Source organism: Pelmatolapia mariae, linkage group LG7 (genome assembly GCF_036321145.2).
Source record: "Pelmatolapia mariae isolate MD_Pm_ZW linkage group LG7, Pm_UMD_F_2, whole genome shotgun sequence".
Taxonomy (NCBI): Eukaryota; Metazoa; Chordata; class Actinopteri; order Cichliformes; family Cichlidae; genus Pelmatolapia; species Pelmatolapia mariae.
In genome coordinates, this window is record NC_086233.1 from 48,418,612 (window position 1) to 48,434,772 (window position 16,161).

At 42.4% G+C, this 16,161-nt stretch overlaps 1 protein-coding gene across 2 annotated transcripts in view; it reads left to right on the forward strand.

The window, feature by feature from the left end:
• The first annotated feature begins 2,646 nt into the window (after positions 1-2,646).
• LOC134631247 (potassium voltage-gated channel subfamily D member 2-like) overlaps positions 2,647-16,161 on the forward strand; it is a 31,840-nt gene continuing 18,325 nt past the window's right edge. The window contains exons 1-2 of one of the 2 annotated variants that reach the window (XM_063479397.1): positions 2,647-3,112; positions 3,413-4,599. In XM_063479397.1, coding sequence (XP_063335467.1) covers positions 3,488-4,599 — 1,112 coding nt within the window. In that variant the 5' untranslated portion in view covers positions 2,647-3,112; positions 3,413-3,487. The remainder of the gene's footprint in view (positions 3,113-3,412; positions 4,600-16,161) is intronic. The other variant, XM_063479396.1, reaches the window with a different exon arrangement.

The window sequence follows — 16,161 nt, forward strand, 5'->3', positions numbered from 1 at the left end:
TGTAGGCATTGCTGTGAGTATTTGTACTGTAGATGATTCATCGTGCTCACTAGTTATTTCTGGCCTAAACTTCTGAGACTGCCTCAATAGTTTCAAATATTTGGAGTTTCTCTATTGATGACCCGAATCAAATGGTGGCTGCCCTCTTGGCTTCTTCCTTAACAAGTCCTGGCGCATATCCAGTGAAGGGGACTCATCTGTTTAATCATCTCAATCACTGAGCTGGACCCAACTAAATATAGAATACAGAAAACAGGCTGCAGTGTGGGCTGCATCAGTGTACTACAGCGGGCAGACTGCTACTGTCAATGGATCAAATCCAAAAAAATATAGCTGTGTATGTTTGTGCCTGTGTGTGTAAGCCCACATGAATGTCTAAGGGTTTATCAGACAGTGTGTGTTTGTTTTGGGTTCGTGCCTTTGGGTTACGACACTTAAGGAACCGTTTACAGAATTTATCCTGTTACACAACCTAATCCTTAAAGCCTCCGAGTCACTTCAGTAGTACAACATCAAAATGTCAGGAAGCACAATCTAGATAGTTAGAACAAGAGTGTAATTATATGCATCACCATCATCATCATTATTATTATTACCATTATTATTAATACTACAGACTGTTTTAAAAATATACATGCATTCATTTCAAGTCCACATCAAAGATTTCCATTTATGACCCGACGTCCAAGCAAAATACCACAAAAACACCAGGATGATGTTCTCAACCTTGTTAAGGACAAATGCTAATTACATGATCCAAAGACTAAATCCATAAACACACAGACATTGTAATTAAATAATCTGCACAGCTCTGTGTCAACACCAGCCATCTGAAATGACCTTGGAGCTTCTTGAAAATTAGTGTGCTCATAAAGTGCTGCACGTTGGCACTTTAGATGATGTCGTTCCGACCCTCCTATCACGTCACAGACTGAAACTGTGCAAAATGACAGGTTCGTACTGTTCTTTCGAAAAGAACATATGGTTGAATGGTGGATTCACTTGTTGGAATATCTTGGGATGACTGATTTTACAAACTGAATGCAAGCAGAAATATAAAGAACAAAAGGCAAAAAAAAGAAAACCCAAGCTGTTAATTTGCTTCATCGTGTATTCATTTCATAAAGCAACTATTAAATAGCAGAAATTCTGATAAATGCCGTGTGCAGTCTAAATTACACCATATGTAGATGCTAAACAACCACATTTACCTCCTTTTAAACTAAAACACTGAGGCTATGTGTGATGTGACAAGCTTGCAGCTAGTCTGGCAACCACCTCAGCCTGTGTTTGGTGCCATTTGGCAACCGCTGGAATATTTAAATGCCCTGATGAATACATAGCCCCTGGGCCCGATGGCTCAAACTGAGCACCGAGTGTGTTCTGACATGCTCAGCATACACTAATGGGACTTCTGACAGTCCTGTGCATTCATCCTACAAAAACCTGGCATGGTGCCAGAGGGGAACAGAGGCTGGGTGTGAATGTAGTGCACTGGCTGAAGATCTGGAAAGTAAAAGGCCACAGGTCAAACTGGTGCAACATCTAATGTGTCCATCAGGAGCCATTTATAGTGCCAAACTGTCCTTTGGCAAGAAAGGGAGCCCCTTCCTATTCATTTGCTACAAATTACAGTACTTTACATAAGAGCAACAGCTGCAGTAAATTTGCCAAAGTGAGTGAATCCACACATCTGCACTGACCGTCCATTTCCAAGGAGCTCGGTAGCCGCGTTTACTTAAGCATGACCGTTTGGCTGAAGCTGGAGAAGCTCTACAATTATGTGACTGCAGGGCAAAACACGCCTGTAATCTGTAACCTGCACGCAGGCATCTGTACGAGAAGCCGGCTTGAGCAGCAGAGCTGAAAGCCCGGGTGCTGTCCGCGGTGCTGAAAAACAAAACTGGCTAAAACGGGAGCTAAATCCTTACTGGGAACGTGCTCTTTATGTCCCAAATTGCTGTTTTCACAGCCAAACATGGCCTGAGTCTAAACACGTGCTACACAGTGGACACAGCTGTCTCGATTCCCCTGGAAAGCCAGTGTTGTTACGTTATAGAGCACGCGAGACATTTAATTGATTATGGTTATTTTGGAAAATGTCAGTAGAGCGGTGTAGCCCAATGATGTTGACCTTTTAAGCTGTGTAACTCTGTTCAACAGCATTACACAACAGTGCAAGTCCAGGAAACCGTATTGATCAGGATTTGTTGCAGATCTGAGATCGGATGTTTGTTTTTATGTAGAAAAAAATTAAACAAACTCAGGCTGAAGATTACAGTCAGAAAATGTCGAGTATGCGCGCACTCACGTGTTCCTTTAAGCTCGAGTGGTATCAGGTTTACTTTTTTCCCTCTAAATTGGTAAAAAAAAATAAAAAATAAAAATACATGAGTACATTTAAAAAAAATGCGCCTTAAGGAACTATATGTGCGTTAATGCGTCGACATAAAGTCGATGTTCATTACGACCTCCATAGAAAACAAATCACTCTATCTAAGACATGTCATTATATTGGCGACATTATACAATATGCATAATATTAGAGCGGAGTAATATACGGCTGGGAGTAAGTCCCTGGTGTGCAACGAGAGGAAAAACACACAAACAAAAGCGTTAACTTGAGGTTTTGGCGATGCCGCCTACTGAGACCACCATTACGCATTGATTAGTTCCCCCCACAGTGAAGCAGCAGAGGAATTTCTGGGTGCAGATATAGGACCACTCCTCTCCCTGCATACGATTTTCTCTCCTCTCTCCACAGTCGGGGCTTGTTGGTGAGGAAGGGGGAGGATGGTCTTGCAGTCGACGAGAGGAACAGGAGTTTATTGAGGAGTAGCTGCAACGGGAGGAAAAGCCTGTGCACATGAGCCCTGCGGATGTCAAGAAGAGAAAAAAAGAAAGGCTCGCGCCTGGACAGATGACCGCTCTGTTGAAACACTGGCGCTTGAATTGTTTAACTTGTTGATGCAACGTTTTTCTACTGTTTCCCCCCTTCTCGTCTGGGTGCAGTGACACATAGATGGGTGGCGGAATCGCAAGTATTCTCTTCCTATGATAGGTATTTATTGAACTCGCCGTGGATGCAGTTTAAAGAGAAACCTTCTTTAAGGTGGGTGTTTTTCCCCTTTTCTCTTACTCTTTTTTTTTTTTTTTTTTGCTGAGACCGGGGGTAAAAGAAGAAGAAACACGCCTGCTTTTATTGATGGATGATGATCGAAATCTAATTCATATTCTGCCGCAAAGTGGGCTTCCATAACTGAACAGTTACACTGTGGATAAGGCTGTGGAGAGTGATACTCTATGGTGTTATGCGCAGTATCAGTAAAAGTAAATGGGCTCATGCGTTTTCTTATCACATTCTGCTCCACAAGCCTATAACCGTCACTGTCCCTATCTGTTCTTCCTGCAGATGCAATTCATCTCCGAGCCGTAGCACTGTGATAACCGGAGCAGGGTCGTTTTAAAAAAGAAACTACAGGTCAGCATGGCAGCAGGTGTAGCGGCATGGCTTCCCTTCGCCCGAGCAGCGGCCATAGGATGGATGCCCGTGGCGAGCACCCCGATGCCCATGCCTCCTCAAGACAAGAGGAAAGCCCAGGACGGACTTATTATCCTCAACGTGAGTGGGACCAAGTTTCAAACGTGGCGAACCACTTTGGAGAGGTACCCGGACACTTTGCTGGGGAGCACGGAGAGAGACTTCTTTTTCCACGAGGAGACGAACGAATACTTTTTCGACCGCGACCCTGACATCTTCAGACACATCCTCAATTTCTACCGCACGGGGAAACTACACTATCCGCGCCAAGAATGCATATCCGCGTACGACGAGGAGCTCGCGTTCTTTGGCATTATTCCCGAGATCATCGGGGACTGCTGCTACGAGGAGTACAAAGACCGAAGGCGCGAAAACGCGGAGAGGCTTCAGGATGACGAGGAGATGGACATGAACAATGACGTCACGCCAGTCAACCTGACGTTCCGGGAGTACCTGTGGCGGGCTTTTGAAAACCCCCACACCAGCACCTTGGCTCTGGTCTTCTACTATGTCACGGGGTTCTTCATTGCCATATCGGTGATGGCCAACGTGGTGGAGACGGTTCCCTGTGGGTCTTTGCCCAACAGGTCAAAGGAGATTTCCTGTGGAGACCGTTACGCTCTAGCCTTCTTTTGTTTGGACACCGCGTGCGTCATGATCTTCACGGTCGAGTACCTCCTCCGATTAATCGCGGCGCCCAGCCGGTACAAGTTCATGAAAAGTGTGATGAGCGTCATCGACGTGGTCGCCATCATGCCTTACTACATCGGCCTGGTGATGACCGACAACGACCAGGTGAGCGGTGCTTTCGTCACCCTCAGAGTCTTCCGGGTTTTTCGGATTTTCAAGTTCTCCCGGCACTCCGCTGGGCTGCGCATCTTGGGCTACACCTTGAAGAGCTGCGCCTCCGAGCTGGGCTTCCTCCTCTTTTCACTCACCATGGCCATCATTATCTTTGCCACGGTTATGTTTTATGCGGAGAAAGGCTCCACGGCCAGCAAGTTCACCAGTATCCCCGCAGCCTTTTGGTACACCATTGTCACCATGACAACACTGGGGTAGGTGGCTGCAAAAGTCCATTAAAAAAACAAAAAACAAAAAAACAAAACAAAAAAAAACCTTCAAGCGCTCGAGACACACCACAACTCATCAGCTCGACATTGTTACTGTGTCGATAAACACACAACAATGAAAAACAAGTTTCAAAATTAATATTACTGCAATAATACCAGCAATTAAACAATTATTATGTAGCAGCGTTCTCAACGAGTACTTACAATCAGCTAGTAGATCTTAATTTGCATAAAAAATATTTTAGATAATTGTAGCTGGGTCACAGGTGTGGGTCATTGGACGTATTAATGCTCAGCCAACCAGAGAGCAGGAGCAGTGTGCTTTATAGAAGCTTCCGTGGTCGATTCGCTCCCCAATCAGCGAGCCTGCCCCTCACAAGCACCTCTTATCATTCTGAGGGTAAGCTACCGTCCCTGCCGGTTTCCAAGGGTCGTTACCGAATGCCTTTCCAAAGGTTACCGCAATGTCTTTAAAAAAAGGCGCTTTTCTTGTCGAGCTATAGGAGCAAACAAACTACAGCTCACTGACCACGCTCCCACATACCGCATTAACAGGCCAAATTAAAGGCAAAGCAGTTTAAAAAACGTATAGGACACACACACACACACACACACACACCTCTCCTCTCCTCTCCCTGCACCGCCTCCTCTCCGCCTCTCATTCACCTTCTCTCAGCTCCCCTCTCTCCGTTTCAACAAGGTGCAGTAAATATTTGAATGCCAATTTCATGCTCGCGAACACCGCCGGTCGCAACCACGTGCTGATGTAGCATAAAATGATTAAACTCGGGTTGGACGATTACATCAAATTAATTTGTATTGATGAGCGCGCTCAGCTGCACTGTGTGGCTTGCTGTTATTATTATTATTGTTGTTGTTATGAGCATTATTCCCAGTCTTCTTTGGTGATGCGCTTTCGCACCACCCCTGTGTGTTGCAAACTTTTGTCACCGTCGTTATGTTTGACCTGATGCGTGCTCGCATAAAAAACAAAACAAAACAAAACAAAAAACAGCAGAATGCGGAGTTTAAGCAACGGGGGAATCGCAATCACACCAAAGGAAAAACACAACAACGTATACCGGTTGCTTCTGCACTCGCTGCTGCTGCTCGTATGAGGTTGAGCACAGCCGCTCAGCCAGTGTTAGTCCTCCTGTTCGCTGATGACACAGAAATTAGGGCCTGTTGAAATAACGCCGCGTTTTAATTTCAAAGTCACAACATCGCAAAGCAAACACTGCAAAAACAAATTGCCTCTGGCAGTGTGTACTTGTGTGTGTGTGTGTGTGTCTGCAGCAGTGTATAAGCTGGAGCTATGTAAGGCACAATCCTGAGAATATTAAGTTCAAAATGTGTTCCTTCCTGTATTACTATCATTATTACTGTTGGTTTGAACTGACACAGGGATCTCCACAATGCGCACAACCTGATCCAACAGGAGGGGGGGATAAATAATCCCTCTTGTTTTTGTCTTCCTTCACATCTGCATTGATGCAGCCACTCAGCACCTGAGTACCCCTCAGCTCTGCAGGCAGCATATTTTGTTATTATTATCATTATTGTAATTGTTATATAATTAAACAGTGACATTTCCCTCTATCTGCGCTCATGCTGCGGGTGACACTGAGTTAGTGGATTTTCTGTCTTCTTAATGGCATACAACTCTTCCCTCTGTGCTCACTCAATATCAGTCGAACTACCACTCACCCTCGAAATGACCAATGAGAGCGTAATTAGTAATGGGCACGATCTGGTGATTGAAGCGGGCCACCTCGTACACAATGCTGCATCGGCCGTGCTTTCCATTTCGATTCAAAGCGCGGGTGAAGGATGAGTTGTGTAAGAGGGTTCATTATTTATCTTTGGGGAGAAACAAAGATATTGCTGCATTCAGCTCGGAGTCCCCTTTGTGTTGCTCAAGATGGATTTGAAAAAGATGTTTTTTGCCGCGAGAGAACAAAACTGAAATGTCCTTGGTAATGGGGACATCTTTGTCACTCCATTGTGATCCGTGACAGCCCGGCTGACAGATTTGCAACCTGAACCGAAGCCTTACAGTGCTGCAGAATGCTGCATAGTGGACCACTGCTGGAGAGGCTGAATACTCATCAGTGTAAGACAAAGTCAGCCCCTTCTCGCGATCCATCATTGTCTTTAAAGGCGTGCTTCTGAAAAAACACATCTCATACAAGCCTACAAACCAGAGTCATGTCTACTGATATAGCGACGTAAGAAAAGCATCTGCTGTATTCTTCTCCAATCACCTTCAGATGCTTATCTGATCAGGGGAAATGAGGTATTCTGATGGTTTGTATCAGAGCTCAGCATGGAGAAAAATTGATCCACGTCTGACAAATAGGTATTTAGACCCATATGAATGGGGTTGTCTTTTCATTCGCTGGCAAATAAGCTATTTAGAGACTAGCGGGTGCACTACTGGCTAGAACCTCCATTTGAAGCCTTTGAAAGCATTTGATTTCATTCTGTTAGTCAATGATGCTTTATGCCTGCATGGTATCATGATGCCTTTCCACTACATATATTTTCAATTTCCCCTCACTTGCACCCTGTGGAAGTAAAGACTGTGGTGTGCGTTCTCTCCCCTGCTGATGGCCCATTGATTGTGCTTAAGCAGACGTGCAGACATTGGGAGAGCAGGGGCTCCTGTTCAGAGGCACTTGGCAGGCAGCCTGAATGAAAGGGAAGGGTGCCTGGAGACCAGCGGAGAATCAATAGCACTGTGCAGCTGCGTGTCATGCCTCTGTGTGTCTACTCCTCTGTGCCACCAAACACAGGACAAGACCCACTTATCCCTCCTTCTTTATTGAGCCTAATCTCTGTGGCTGCTTTCGGATATCCAACAAAGAGGAATCTGCTTCTGCCGTGAACTTCAAGAACTGGGTGTAAAATATGAGATTTTTATCTGCAGCTTTGCGGTATCTTTGATAACGGCACTCGAGTCTGAGGCTATAATTTAGTGTCTTGATTTAATATTGTTCATTTAAGGTGGTATTGCACTTTATTAGGCTGGAATCAGACGTTGCAGTGTTTTCCTGCTCTTATTTTTGCTGGATGATCCACATGGTCAGGGTGAATTAGCTGCAGAGGGAGTTTTTGGTGCTTCAGATCTTTTAAGTGATTTAAGGTGTAATGGAGTGCACTGCTGAGAGCAGCTGTGAAAACGATGGAAGTCAAGCGCAACCCACAGGGGAAGAGGAGTGGGGAGGACAGGGCTTAGTCTGGCGTAGGCTAAACCTAGACACGTTCCTCTGGACACTGGCAAACATTACCTTTGATAGACACGATAGGCTCGAGCTTCTGACTCAAACACCCAAGCCCACACACAGTTTCCATATATTGAAATGTACTCTTTGCCCGCCAAGATGCCTACGAGGAATGGTCATTATAATTACTGATTTGTTGTCACATTTACTATGTAAATTGTCCTGCGGTGTAACAAATACGCGTGTACGCTGTAGTCATTCAACAGATGCAGAATTTATCACCATGCCGTTTGTCTGTGCTGCAGCTCCACCCACCAAATACAACTGGAACGGCTTGACAAGTGAGCCCTATAAACCTCTCAGGATAGGATTTATAAGACAGAGAAAGCAAGGTTAACAGACATGAGGGTCACTGTAGGGCCCATAAACCAGCAGAAGTATAACCATTATCATGCTTGCCAGTTCTGACACCTCAGCCCCCTGGCGATCGAAAACTACAACGCAAAGCATCAGCTTCACGGTTTAGCGTGGCGCAGAGAGCGAAGCTTTTTGAAGTCGAAACCCTTCACCGCATGTCAAATGTAATTGAAACGTGCAGGAACAATCTGGAGGGCCTTTTACTGTATCTGTACCCAAGAGATAACAAACGCATTCTTGATGATGTAGTCCTCATCCTCATCCTCGGTTGGATAAGTTACCGTGCCCCTGGCAGCCAATGCAGAGAATTTTCACTCTTTTTTTTCTTCTTCTTCTTTTTTTTCCCCCTTCTGAGCACGACAGTCAGTGAGAACATTTGGTGCGTTTGATTATGTAGCGCAATTGGTGTAATTTTTGTGTTCAGTAGAATAAATTACACCACTTGCCATTGTGTATGTTATGCACATTATGAAAATCAGCAATCCATTTTGAGCGACGTGATGTGCCGCCGTGTAAAACAGAAGTGGCTAATGTGAAATGTGTAGGCTGCCATCAGCCTGTGGGCTCACGGCGGTCCTCCAGGTGCTTTATTGGGGAGGAGAGGTGACGCTAATACGAGGCTGGTATAATAGTCCTGAAGTGACAGGTGACTTAATGAGAGGAACCTGGCACTGAAATGTGTTCTGTGCGAGCTCCTTTCTGCCCATGCAAATGACTGCGAAATGGAGGAGTGGAAGCGAAGGGAGGGTACCAGGCAGCTTTCTTCAGAGGAGATTAAGATCATTGTGAAAGAAGGAATCCATAAAAAAAGTGCTAAATTGAAAACACGCAAGCCCCTGCATTTTCTTTCTTCTCTTTGTTTGCTCAAACAGTTTCACTCTGGCAGTTAGAGATTTAAAAGGGTGCTTTGAAGGTTTGAAGTGGAATGATTGATTAAAATCTTAAGGCCATTCACATATTGCATATTTATTACATCATACTCCTGTGCTTTGAAAGGTAGAAAGTTCAGATGTTTTTATTTGGTTATTTGGGTGTTAAATGAGTTTTCAATTATATATATTTCACTGAAAAAAAAATCCAGCGTCAGAGAGAAAATGCATTTGCGGTCAGTCAACCCTGAACTGAAAAACAGATTATGGCCAGCTGGTAGGTTGATGTCAGGTTACTGTGTATGTGAACTGACTCTAAAAGCAGGCATGCGTCACTGCGGATGGTCAGATTGATAAATAATCTATATGGCAAGGACAAAATGGCTGTCCCCCCCATTTGATTCGATTTCTTTGACAGCCCATCTTCGAGGCAGCCCCAATAACACTCATTCCACGAGGGGAGATTTTCATTAATTCACTTTCAATGTGCTGCATTAAGCAGGGAAATCGACTAGCATGTTCTGCACTTGGGCCTTGGTAAGGCAGTGCGAGGATGTAAAATATGGCACCAGTGTCTTTTTTTTCTTTTCTTTTTGCCACTCCTCAGCATTTTTATGTTCTTCTTTTGTATTGTGAGCAACGTACGAGATTAATGGAATTTTTCAGAACAAGATTAAAGTTGCACCGTACGAATGCGGCATCATCGCATTAGGAAATAAGGAGATATGTGAGAAAAAAAACATCACCTAGATTCCATTGTTGCTAGAAAGCATTTGTTCTGCCTGGTTCCACTCCCACCCGATCTTAACAGCCAAGAAACCCCGATCCAGCCTGAGTGAATGAATGAAATGAGGAAATATCGCCTGTTTTGTGATTGTGTATGATCTTGAAATTTGATATGTTGTAAAAAGACATCGGACGTGTATATGTGCCACAAGATCAGAGGATCAAACAGTTTGCAAATGATAAATCCAAGTCCAACAGCTATTTCCCTCTGTGGTGCTGCATGGCTTATTTACATACTCAGCATTTACATACAGATGAAAATGGCTTGTCTGCTATGCAGACGCACATAATGCCTCCTCATCACTTTGTTGAAATGTACAACGTACTCTAAATAGATTCTTAGGTTTAATCATATATTTTACAAAGAGCTTAGCATTAGATCAATTCAGTTATCATAACAAGATCAATAAAAATGTATTCAGCACAACACACAGAGGGTGTGCAATGCATTATTATTACGATAATCCCAGAATCACCCATATCAATTAGAGGCCTTTCATTATAAAGGTGGTAATATTCACGGAGGTAATATATGTAGCAGAGGACCACTTGTCATGATTTATGAGGCTAATATATTTTCTGAGCATATCTTCACCATCTCCGACATTGCTCATTTATTTTTTTCAGTTCTTTATTAATAAAATAACTACACGTGCGCTAAAGTGCAAGACAATTTTAATGATAAACAAGAAAATAATATTGCGTGACTTTTATGAACCAGCAAAGCGACTGCCATGTGCAAGCACAGCAATAAAGGAACAACCGGCCTGTGCGTTATTGATCCTGCTGATGATGATGTATTGATACCCTAGACGAGGTAGTCTTACTTTTTGTGTGTGTGTTGTCATATTCTGTTGTGTTTCTTTGCAGCATCGTTTGCTTGTGTTTGAAGCAACATATAACCCATATATGTTCTTAATGAGGAACCTTGAGAGGAGCTGGTTACAGCAAACAACTACTGAGTGGAAGCAGTTTTCTTATTTGACACTGTCCTCTGAATAACAGTGACAGCATTGATAATTTCAGCAAGTAGCACTAAAAAAGTGAGAGAGAACGTTTTTTTTTTTGTTTTTTTTACTGCAATCATTTAGGTACCTTACCAAAATAGTTATTTTTACCTAAGCTGAGTGCTTATTTAACATAATCATGATTCAGAGCTAATCGAGTGATTCTTGCCAATCAACCAAACCATGCTTTAAGTGTAGCGTCGTTGCTTGCTACACCAAAACTGTTCACACATTGCACAGACCCCTTTTTATAGTTACAAGAACAGCAACTAAAAAGTTTCCCTGGAGAAAAACAGCGAGTACCACTTACTTGTTTAAAATTTCATGGTGTGGGTTTCACCATGAGGTCAACAAACTCATTATCAGCTCAATATGGTGTTGAAACAACAAAGGAATTAATTGGTATGAGCCACATGGTCACATTAACATTGCGGAGGAAAAAAAAAAAGTCACTGATAATAAACTGTTGAGTTTTACATATGCAAGCCAATGCCCTTGCACTTATTACCTTTGTGTAGCTCTCAAACTAATCAGCATACAAAGTACAAGCTGTGTTTGTTTTCATGGTGAGCTGCAACATTTTTAATGCCCACTGTGCCTATGTGAACACTGCACAGCGCCCATATTGGCATGCAACATGGAGTAGTTTGAGGGAGAAAATGTCACCTTTTTTTATTTCTTAAATTTTTAGATGCCACCGTCACTACAATAAATGTGGAACTAGCAATCATTATATTGCTTTTTCAAGACCGAACCAGCCCTCGCAGCCTTCTTGACCTCAAAATCCGACGTCGCAGCACAGGCGTGGGGCGGAAAAGTTTTGCAGACGATGGCAACGATAGGCTCGCCTGTCTCTGTGAGGAGCTTGGGAGAAATGTGTTGCTCTTTGCACCCAGTATTTCTCTCGAGCGTTGGGGACAGCACAGCAAACATAATATCTTGAAATGGTGCCAGCTTTTGTAATGCCAGAGTGCGAATCTCCCTCCCCCTGACATTTGTCTCTTTATCAGAAATACCCCTCAGCTAACAAGCCTACATCTGTGATCAGCAGAGATTATAGCTACCAGCAACAATCAGTCTGTTGCGTGAATGAAACAGAAACAAAAAAAGGATTCAAAGTCGCTCGTGCTTTTTCTGACACTTCATTTGAAGAGTGATAGGATTTCACTGTAGATAAGGTTTTAAAAAGAAAGTGGTGCTGGTATTAAAGCCTCTCAGCAAAACATTAACTAGGCTGAAATGAGAGAAGCACATTACCTTGACACCTACCCCAGTTTTTAAAGTACCTGCTACACGGCATACATTCATTTGGCTGTGGCAGACTTTCATTGTACAGCAGTATGTTATGTTAACGCCATTTAATGCCATGCATTTTGCAAAAACGCTGAAATCAATATGGACTTTCATGTTCCACAAACAAACGTAAGGCATGGTTTTTCATGAGTTTTTCGAGAAAACAATAAGACTTTGACGCTACCACATTAATGGAAACTTTGTTTACAGCCATTCGTAATACCTGAACGCCTGCAGATCCGAGCGAAGTCGTGAATATTGATTCTGCCCGTTTGTCAGCCTGAACATTTCTTTCAGTGCTTGTGAATCAACACATTATTTCATCAGAGCTGAGGAATCTTGTGCCAGTTTATGCCGCCAAGATGCCACAATAAAAGCTCCTCATGATCAATACTGATCCGGCTTGAATGAAATCCACAGTGTTCTCTGTAAGAAAAAAAGAAAAGAAAACAGAGCTGTGTAAAGCTCACGAGTCTGGCTTTGAATCGAGCTGCCCATGCTAGCCACTGTTAACCCAGTTTCATTGTTGAGTCTTTGCCACAGGCTCCATAGATTATTAGTTTCTGTATGCAGCATGAATGATAAGAGGCTATGTCCCATTTCAGTTTAGGTATAAAGAGCTTCCTCCTGTCTGCCTGGCAGGGAGGTCCTGCTGAGATGAGGGATGTCAGCCTGTCACCCTGACACATGGCAGCTGTTTCCTGCCTGCCCCAGCTACTATAAATAGCTAAATATATCACCTAATGTAGGCCATTTGGTCAAACAGAAACTAAACAGGGCATGAGCTCTGGGGCTATATGTTTCCCTTTCACCTCAAACGAATTTCTCATGCACGGTAGTGTCACCAAATCTTCACTGTTTTATCCTTCTGTGACTATCTCCTTCCTGTCCAACGTGGATTGATGACATATTAGGTTGCGATTTTGCAGCGCCATCACTTTATGTCAGGTTCAGAGTTTCAGCTGAGCTAATGCACGCTCAAAAATCTTTAAAGAACAATTGTGTACAGGTTTCATTAGTATTCTTCTATAATTTTAACATTTTGATGAGATATTGTAAAGATAAAATCCTGACACAGTAAATAAAGGCAGTCTGAATGATCCCGGCACAATAGGCCTGCAATAAGGATCAGCTTGTGACTAATTATAGTGTTTCATTGTGTGATTATTATTTTTTTAATGTCTCAGAAATGTGTTGTTTTAGCTCATCAACATTTCAGTCACACACAACACTGCGACACAATTAAATTACCACAAACTACGGTCTACAGAAAGAGTGTTAAATCAACTCTTTGCTGTCACATTCTCGAGAACCGAGCATTAAATCTTCACAGAGGGAACCGGCGATGCTGGTTCTATTGTGCCCACCCACTGTAAACTCAGATCAGCTACACGACCGGCGGAAAGCAGCACATATCAGTGTCGGTCTCTTGTGTGTATTTGAGCATAATTTACTGTCCCACTGTGATAAAGCATAGTATTTTCCTTCCAGGTTTCTGTATAAACAGCTAGAAGCAGAAGTTGTTTAAGCCAATTTACTGGCATGGCTTCATGAATGGCAAAGCTGATCTGTAAGTCAGCGCGCCACTTTGGTCACATCTACAGTTGCGAGTAAAAGTTTGGGAATTGGCTTTAAAATTAATCTGCTTTTGCCGTGAATTCTGATTATTTTTTTCACAACACGAGAAAAACAGTCCAACTGAACTAATGACACACAAACTGTTTAATGAACACAATGAAGAATTGCAGTGAAAGGAAGTGCATCGTGGCCAAAAGCTTTGGCAGAGGCACCACTGCCACAATCAAAATTTTTCTTTTGTTTGCCACTAAAAGATTTTGTTGAAACTCATAAAAACCCTTATGATTGCTCCTCACTATATCAGAGAAATAAAAAAAATCTATAAAACTTTAGTGGCAAAGTGCATGAAAAACGACATTTGTACCACCCCAACAAAAATAAAACTCTTGTCCACCACTGTATTTCTGCAAGAAATTACTTTTGAAAGGTGTTCCAAAAAAGGAAATGACATTGGAATTGTGTGTTGCAGAGGTGCCTCATCCCTACATTTATTTTCTAGCACATGTATGGAGGGATTTGAAATCTAATACAGAAATCCACGAACTGTTTCAAAAATGGACTTTCCCATTACTTTACCAGGGGGAAGGATTAGAAAAGTGCAGGAGCACCTTGTGGACCTTAAGGATGAGCGAGTGTATTTTTAATTAAGATATTTTTGACTTATTATTTGATTTATTCTCTTCTTTTTTATAGGGCAAACACTTTATTTTATTGTGTGTGTGAACCGCTGACCAACACTATTGATCCTGAAGGAAATGCATCAAAGTTTTATGATGGAATGAAAAGAAAAATAGCTGCATTGTCCAGATATGAGTGTCCTGACATGCTACTGTAAAACGGTGACATTACTAAACACCAGCATGTTGGTACTGCAGGTTTGAGCATGTAGGCAGTCTGTTCAAAGCAACCATATGTTTGACTACAGCCTCACAGTGCTTGTGTTGCTGTAGAAGTATTCCGATTTTTGTAATTCAATTACACCCTGTTACTTTGTTTTGTTAAAATATATAACTCTATAACTATTCAATACTAAGACCCCTTAATTTTCTCAAATATCACACTGAAGGAGTTTCACGTCTGATTGCTTTGACATCAGTGTTACAGGATATCTTGTTAGAGAAATGTATTCAGCTATATTTTCTCTGGCTATCTCCTTGATTAATTCACATTTTACTGAATCATTGTGCTGAGCATTACTTAAAGCACCCATGCGGGATGTCTGTGTTCCCCTGATAATGTGTCACCTGCTACAGCACAGAACAACTTGGGGTGAATTCATCGACTTCTGGAGAAAAAAATCGGAGGTGAAAGTGATCGGTGATCGTTGTCTGCCCAAAAAACTGATTATTGCCCAGTTAATATCAAGTCCACAGATGCATAACCATCTATCACTTGGATGTGTCTAATGAATGATTTTTGGGCAGTGATTCAGAGAAAACACTGTTGGTTAGAGGTGCGTGAGCACAGCGGCTTAGGCTGACACTTTTTGCTTTACTGGGTGCATTATGTTATCCATATAATAGATAGAATTATACAGATCTTTTGAAAAGGATGACTTTGTGTTATCCTCTGAACATGTAGTTCAAACAAAGTATTTCTGTGTAGAAGAACAGAGTACTTCTTAATCATTGGGGGAAAAAAAGCTTGATTCTTAGCCCACAGTTTAAGCCCCTATTTTAGTGATTACATGCCTCACAGGGGACGCTAGGCAGAAAACTAATAAGGTCAAACAAGGCAGACATATTAAAGGTCCAAAAAGAGAGAGGGAGAGAAATTCCAATCCTATCTTGCCTATCAGTGCCTTCTGATGTTTTGCTGGTTGGATTTCTTGGATGTAAAAACAACAATACTCGAAAGTGTTATTTGAAAAGGGATAGACGGTAGCTACTGTAGATTGTTCTGCTTGTCTGGGTGTTACTGCAGTGTGGGTTCAGCTCCCATCTAGAGGATTTCCTGCCTGTGAATCTTGTTGCAGGTGTCCTACACAGGAGTATCTCAGTTAAGGACTGCATTTCCATGTGGGGGATTTTCATCTTTTTTTTTTTTTTCCTTTTTCAAAGGTATTAGTGGGAAATCGTAAACAGTTGATGATTATTTGTATTTTCCTCTTAGCCAATTGTCTGTAATCCCTACGAAGGAGCTTAAGAGTTAGATTTCTGGCATACACTCTCTTATCTTTACACAACCGACACAGACAAATGGAATGTATCTCATTTTGACTGAGGCCAAAAGGCAAAGTGAGTTGTGCAGAGGAAAAAAAGCTGCCCAGATAGTTAACCTTAATAAAGTCAGACACTGCAGTCAATTTCAGAACCAGCTCAGCTTTATTTAATTGCACACATATGCATCTCACACATGGTACATGCAGTATTT